The sequence below is a fragment of the Odontesthes bonariensis genome, chromosome 17 (genome assembly GCF_027942865.1).
Source record: "Odontesthes bonariensis isolate fOdoBon6 chromosome 17, fOdoBon6.hap1, whole genome shotgun sequence".
NCBI lineage: Eukaryota > Metazoa > Chordata > Actinopteri > Atheriniformes > Atherinopsidae > Odontesthes > Odontesthes bonariensis.
Genome location: NC_134522.1, coordinates 36,465,280 through 36,472,746, shown reverse-complemented (window position 1 = coordinate 36,472,746; position 7,467 = coordinate 36,465,280). Strand labels below are relative to the sequence as shown.

Below are 7,467 nucleotides of genomic sequence, written 5' to 3'. Positions count from 1 at the left end.
ATGGTGGTATCAAAGTGTTGGAATGGTGGTATCAAAGTGTCGGAATGGTGGTATCAAAGTGTTGGAATGGTGGTATCAAAGTGTCGGAATGGTGGTATCAAAGTGTTGGAATGGTGGTATCAAAGTGTTGGAATGGTGGGATGTCGCAATGGCGTCATGTCTGAGTGACGGGATGTCGGAATGCCGGTTGCATACCGAAACCAAGAAGTATGGCCTGCGCTCCATCCTTCGTCTCCTGACTCTCTCTGTGAGCTCTTCCAGCCTCCATGTTAGACGCCCGATGTGATCGTCCATGATTAATATCACCATCATGCAGACCATGAACACGATGGCCTCCCCGCTCTCCATATAAGCTTCTTGGTGGTGTTTTTTCTTCTCTGCTTACTTTTACCGGGTTCTGTTTTGTTCTGTTTTGTTGTTGAATGTGGCGCTAAAGTAACACGTCGCTGTCGCAGACGGCTGCGGCGCATCAGTCCCTATCAGGTCCCGACTCATGTGCGAATACAGACTGAAACAGTTCCTCTGGGGAAGGGCGGTTACCAGAACGAAATTTGAGTAGGAAAGTTCTGATAACTGCGTTCTTAGCTGTGTTAATTTCGTCAGCTTTTTTTAATTTGGTCCTAGTCACAATGTCGAAAATCAATTTTAGTCTTAGTCAAATTTTAGTCATTTTAGTCAACACTGTACATAATAAAACTTCTCTGCACACTGCTTCTCTTATTTACATATATCACACCACCACCGGCGGCATGATCAATCATTATCATGCAGGTTGTTTTGTTGTCCTTCACGTTATAAACTAAATGGCTCCATACATCCAGGCGTTGTTTTCGCCCAGCTCCAACAAACCGTATACCGGTATCCAAGCCCAACGCCATGACTGGACTGCAAAGTTGAATTGGCTACGGTTAAGTTATAGCTAGCTACCGGCTACGTAATTTGACATGGGAAGGGCCTAAACTCAACGACTACTGATTGAGCCGCGCGAGGCACTGTGGGACAGGCGCCGTGCAGGGACAAACAGGGCAACAGCGGGTAATCTTCTAGCCTGGGCGAAAGCCGACTGTTGACGCCGTCAAACAGTCTGGAAAAACCCAAGAGGAATCCGTTTCCATGGAGGGTGGGAACTTACTCAGCAACTTAAATTCATTGGAGTTCCCTTAACTAATCAGTAATGTTTAGAAAGGACGTAGGTTATGCGCCGAGGTTCACGCTTGCTCGCGAATCACGCTTCCAGGTACCATTTGATAAATCAAACTTTTCCCAAAGCCAGTTGGAAGGAGAGCTACGACATCCTTGCCACTAACAAAATTGACGAGGCATTCCTCTTGCTCTTGTTTTAATTGTGTAATGCTCTCCAGAGTTGAGACAACTTCATGGATAGCTTCTAGTGTTATTCCGTCGCCATGTTTATTGCCGCTGCGGTTGAACTACAAAAATATGGTCTACAATGGACTCCGCGCGTGAGTTCAGCGTCACCACTCCCAACTGTTTGCTGATTGGCAAAACACTGAGCGAACCGAGGTAGGGAGATTTGGCCAGACTGTGCGGAGCCAAAATCTTTGGGCAGAAGTACGTAGGATGGCGTCGCCAGGCTAGTAATCTTCTATGAAGTTCAAGAAACACTTATATTAACAATTACAAATTAATTATAAACAATTACATTTTTTAATGTCCATTCGTCCATGGCTTGTAAATTTCGTCTCGTTAACGAAAATAATTTTTTATTCTCATCATTTTTATTTTCTGGAAGCAATTTGGTACATCATCGTCTCGTCACGGGAAAAAGGGCCGTTAACGAAATATTTTCGTCATCATCCTGGTTGACGAAATTAACACTGGTTCTTAGAACGGCTCTGTCCGAAAGCGGCTCATGCTAAGATCCCAAACAGGATCCTGTATTAAACGGAAAAAACAGAAGGCAACACTTTGCAAATATGAATTGATATTTTATTTACAATAAAACATAGAAAACATATCAAATGTTTGAAGAGGGACATTATACCGTTTCACAAAGAAAATTAGTTCATCTCGAGTTCGTCTCAGAGCAGGTGAGACGGCTCCGTTTTCCCCTCTTTATCAGTCTGAACACCCGGGAAGTGACAGGACCAGCAGCTGGACCTGTTGGAGAGGAATGATTTCCAGTTTGGTCGGTGTTGGATTCTAGCTGCTTCATAGTCCCGGTTCTTTGTGGATTCAGAAATGTTTGTCAAAGTCTTCCACAGATGATTTTTCTGCCGCCCTCCCTTCCAGCTTTATTTCAGGAATATACATCCTTAAATACAGCGTGCAGAGATGGTTTCCAGGTGGCAGACGGGATAAGACGAGACTGTACAAATAAAGTGAAGAGAGTGAGACCAAAGCTTCTCGTTCACCGGTTCACCTGTTCATCCCTCCGTGTCATCTTTCTGTTTCTTCTTCTTCTTCTTTTTGGCACTTTCTCCAGCCTGTGTGAGAAAAGTTCAAATGAATGGCTTCATTTTCAAACAAACACCATCAGGATGTACACCACCCATCTCCCATATAAGGCAGAACTGTGGAAGGTTCCCATCTATCCACAGGCCACCTGCTCCTTCAGGTTCCCACTGACCTGTGTGACAGGCTCCTCCCCAGTCTCCTCTGGCTCCTCCACCTCCAGTTTCATCCTCTTCTCTTTTTTCTTCTTCTTTTCTTTCTTGGCCTCCTCTGGTGACAGAGCGCTGGGCAGAGGGGTTTCCCCGTCACTCTCCGTCACCTCCCTTTTCCTCTGCGGGTCAGATCAAAGGTCAATGCCTGATCTCATCAGCAGACGGACGCCCGCTTATTCTACAGCAACTTTAGGGCAATTTACACAAATCTGGGCCAGACCAAATTTCTGACTTTGTTCGTATAAGACTAAATGTGTTCAGAATGCCAGTGGGTAAGACGTGATCGTACCTTTGCTGAAGCATCACTGGGCTCCTCCTTCACCTTGGAGACACTGTGGAGCAAAAACATTTCTATAAGGTTTCAGAGGTTTTCACGACAACATTTTAGCGTGACGTAGTTCTGAAGTCATGTGACGCAGCGGCTGTTCTCAGGGGGGCTGCATCTCAGCAGGAAGCAGAGTGTAGAAGCTCCAGCCTGAGGTTTCTGTAGCAGAGCGACTCCCTCAGAGAGCACATCAGCTCAAACAGGGATAACTGTCTGCATCTGTACAACACTCCCCATAAGGCTGACTTCCATCCATCCATCATACCTGTAGTCAACATAGTGCTCCTTCCAGTCCTGAGGCGTGCTGCCATTTGGCTTCCCGTGTTTATCCAGAAGTCCTTTCTGAATCATCGCCTTCTTCTGGCTCGCCTATTCACAGAAAAACAGAATTTTACCAGATGTGACCAATGCTTCACCCCCCACTGATCAGCAGTCACATGCTTCCTCTGGCGTACCTTTGGTCCCAGACCCCACTTCCGAGGATAAGTGTCCCGCTCCATGATCACCCGCTTTATCTTTGCCACCACGCCGTGATCACATGTGGAGATCACAGCTGTGGTCATCAGAGCCACAGCTGGAAGAAGGAAAGGCGTGGAAACAATGGTTAGGCTTTAATACAGGAACTGTATTATTATTAGAATAAGGGTAACATTTAGTGAAGCCATCAGAAAAGGGTGATAGATAGCAGGTCATCATGGCCAGAAAGCTCCTGCTGCTGCTACGCTTCTCATCATGTGGCTTCAACAAGCACGCACACACAAACGCAGATCACCTGTGCAGATGGCCTCGCCCTTGGTTGTTATGACGACGATATCCTGGTTGATCTCTATGCCGTCCTCGTACCTCAGGACACCCGGCAGCATGATCTTTGCCCCATAACAGATGGCGTTCACCTGCACACAAACAGCTGATCATCTCAGTCCTACAGCGGTGCCCCTCAGGGTGGGCAGCACCCCCCCCCCGCCTGAAGACTCACCGCGCTGTCCTTCATCACCAGCCGCCGATACGACACCAGCAGCTTCTCCAGGGGGAAGATGACCCTCCTCAGATAAGTCTCGTCCTTATTGTGATCAAACTGCCACTGAGCATCCAGGACGTCGTGCATGGTCACCATGTTGTCCTGAGAACAGAGAGACACATTCATAATGTCAAAGTTCCATCAGCGGCGGGCAGAGTGATGTCAGCAGCTCAGAGTGATGTCAGCAGCTCAGAGTGATGTCAGCAGCTCAGAGTGATGTCAGCAGCTCAGAGTGATGTCAGCAGCTCCGAGGCTCCACGGCTGAAACAGACGGTGTTCAGCGTGTCTCTCCGCTGCACTTCATGTTCCAAAGGCTAATTAACAGCGCTGCACCACACAGCAGAGCTGGACTCAACACTTTGGACCCCTGACCTCAGAGCCGGGCTCACCTGTTCTCCCAGGACTCCAGAGCGCACTCTCCTCAGTTCCTGCATCTGACCCCCCACCCCGAGCAGCAGGCCCATGTGGACACACAGAGTCCGGATGTACGTTCCTGCTTCACAGCTGACCCAGAAGATGCCTGAAAACACCACACAGCCAGTCAGAAGTGACCAGGCACTTCGTTTCCCCCCACACTGCAAGATTTACCATAAGACCTGTGCTATGTGCAGCTCTCTGGTTTATGCACCAGCTGATGTACACAGTAACGATCATTTTCTCACCCAGCCTCCTCTCAGGGTCGTACTCGATCAGCTTGCTCTCATAGATGGTTCGGACTCTGAGTTGGCGTTTCACAGCAGCAATGAGCGGCGGCCGCTGGAACAGAGCGCCGGTCAGCGTCTCCAAAGCCTGTGGATACAACGTGAGCAAAGATGAGACGACACGGGGACAGCCAGCGTCTTCAGAGAGCAACGTTTGGACAAAACACTCCTGCAGCTGCCAACTGTCCTTTCAATTTCTGACAAAACTTTTTTTCATGTTCAGCCATTAGCTGCCGACTCATGAACAGTCACACTTACCCGGGCCAAAGTGTGCTCATTCTCTATTGCATTGTGCAGCCGAACAATTCCCACATACTCTTTACCTGCAACACACACACAGAGAGTAGTGAGGGGGCCACAAGTTTTTGCTGTGCTGACAACAGTCAGACGGGTGGACATTACATTCATCAGGAAAACTCTCCTATTGCTTCCATCACCAACTACAGTGTGACAGAAGCATCATGCAATCATTCACAGAAACAAAGCGGTGTCATACCAGCACTCTGCTGCGATTTCACCAATCTGGTGGCTCGATCAATACACACGATCAGACACCCTGTGACCTTGGGGTCCAGAGTTCCGCTGTGGCCCGTCTTCTCCACCCGCAGTATCCTGCGGATCCACGCCACCACCTCGTGGGACGAAGGGTTGGCCGGTTTGTCGAGGTTGATGAAGCCTGACCTGAGGGGACAGAGGGAGATGATCACTCTGCTCAGAGCCATGTGGGGGGGCCGGTTGGATCCATGCTCAGGTACCTGACATAGTCGCTGATGCTCCTCTTCAGGGGGTTGCTGCCGTTGGGGAGAGGAGTGTAATGAGCCGTCCGAATGTTTAACTTGTGAAAGTTCTGCAGGAGACAAAATCAACGTCTCATTAGGGATGTTCATGCAGGTAGCCATGGTTACCGGGGAGGTTTTTTCTTGTCATTTGTGATTCTAAAAATGGACTCTGTCATATGCTTTAATGAATAGAAGTTTCTATTTTTATATGCCAAGAAATACAGCTCATGTGTAAAGCTACTGTTGCACCAAGATCAGTGCACTGAAGAAGCTGGAAGTTCAGACATGAAGCCTCTATATGTACAATTAAACGGACCGGTCCCAGGTCACAGCCTGGCTGGGTTACCGTGCACGGTTTGCACTGAAGTGGTTCTTAAGTGGCCAGAAAGACCCTGAAACCCCCAAATCTGTGGGTTGCTCCTCTGGGTCAGAGGAACTTTATGCACAGTGGCTCACTGAAGAATACCCGTCCTTAACATTTTCCCTTTTCTCAGCTTCACAACCTATCATTTTCTTTAGTGAACATCTAGCTGTTGCACAACTTTAACTCCCCGAATAAAATCCCGTCACTGCAGTTAGTTAAAGCAGCTGGAAAACCACCCCGTTTAGTCTCAGTCAAATGTGATCAGATCAGTTCAATCGTCTTGGCAGAAGTCATGTCAAATCACTCTCCAAAAGGTTGCCGGTATTCGCCTGGCAGAACGCCAAGACAGCACCGGCAACACAGCGGAGAGGCCCGGCAACAAAGACTGAGGCCAGGCCAAGACTGCGACAGGACTGCAGCACTCAGAGAATGGATAAACTGGTTCATCATGTCACCGAACCGAGACCAACAGTCAGGATCTAAGGTTGGGGTTACAGGTCAAATCTGCAGTCTGACCTTTAGTAGGAGGGGCCACTGGGAAGTGTCCAGGGAGGGAACTATGGACTCTGGCCGGATGAAGAAGTCTGCACTCTGCTGGATCTCCTGTTAAACAAAAAAAAAGTTTGTTTTACCCCAGTTATACAGAAAAGAAACAAATATTGAGACTCAGCGATAAACTTCTTTCTCACCCCAACTTCAGCGTCACCGACTTTCTTCGTCTTCTTCTTTTTCTTCGCTGATGCTAAAAAACACAGACTGCATATTAAAAAAAAAAAAACTCAATGTGTTCAGAGTATTAATTATAATGCAACAATGGATACACGCCTCAACTAAAATTCAAACTGAAAACTTTTTAACTAAATTACAGCCCGGGTGTGGGTTAGAATCCGCATTACGCTGCTCAGAAACCAGAAGTCTGCTTCAGTTTTCTGAACATAAAAAGACCTTAACTATCATTCATAAATAAAATATCTTCTTTCGTGCGTTTGAAGAAACAGCGGCTGCCCACGTGGGCTTCCCTCAACACGTGCTTAGCACATGGCTGCTAACATTCTGAGCTAACAGGCCCCACATCATCTGCACATGGCTATACAGTGACTAAACTTAACCACACACAGTAGAGCCATGCTCAGGTTTAAACTGTTTAACTGTTAAACCCGTGTATACCCAGCAGGTCCGGGTACTGAGCGCGTGCACCCTGAACACACGGGTAATATAAACGGTGTTATCCGATTCTTTAAGTTTCCAGAATGAATAAGGCCGGAAACATGAGCCTGGAAACAGCTCTCCTACTCCAGGCCCACGGGATGCAGAAACTTCCTGCATTCAACCCACTCCACGTGCCGGTAAGCGACATGCACGGTGAGGTGCAACCTGAGAGAGCACGAGGACAAGATACGCAGACTAATGCTAAGCGACAGCTCGCGCACACCGCAGAGTCCCAGCTGCAAAATGGTGGAAAAGGCCAAAGCCCGCACACAAGCGAGTTCCCTGCTACGTTACGTTAGAGATGTGGTCCACACACAACTAAACAATTCCTGTAAATCCAAACTTAAAGCTGGAGGTTCGGAGCACTCACCCTCTAAGTCCGCCATCTTCTACTGAAAGAGTGAACGCGCAGCTGCCGCCTAACTACAGCCACAGCTCCTTCTT

General features: G+C 48.0%; 1 protein-coding gene and 2 non-coding genes across 3 annotated transcripts; all 3 read right to left on the bottom strand.

Annotated features, from left to right (window-relative positions):
* Positions 1–1,936: 1,936 nt before the first annotated feature.
* On the bottom strand, positions 1,937–7,467 carry dkc1 (dyskeratosis congenita 1, dyskerin). The gene is made up of 15 exons (XM_075448500.1): positions 7,394–7,467; positions 6,504–6,556; positions 6,331–6,417; positions 5,427–5,518; positions 5,168–5,352; positions 4,930–4,994; positions 4,633–4,759; positions 4,360–4,490; positions 3,929–4,072; positions 3,725–3,845; positions 3,408–3,526; positions 3,218–3,321; positions 2,917–2,959; positions 2,591–2,746; positions 1,937–2,447 (listed from the first exon to the last, which is right to left on the bottom strand). The coding sequence occupies exons 1-15, from the start codon at positions 7,407–7,409 to the stop codon at positions 2,388–2,390; spliced, it is 1,503 nt and encodes a 500-aa protein (XP_075304615.1). The 5' UTR covers positions 7,410–7,467; the 3' UTR covers positions 1,937–2,387.
* Positions 3,612–3,691, bottom strand: LOC142366972 (small nucleolar RNA SNORD83). The gene has a single exon (XR_012766951.1). It is a non-coding gene; the product is annotated as a small nucleolar RNA SNORD83 (small nucleolar RNA).
* LOC142366975 (small nucleolar RNA SNORD17) lies at positions 6,072–6,269 on the bottom strand. Its single transcript, XR_012766954.1, has one exon. It is a non-coding gene; the product is annotated as a small nucleolar RNA SNORD17 (small nucleolar RNA).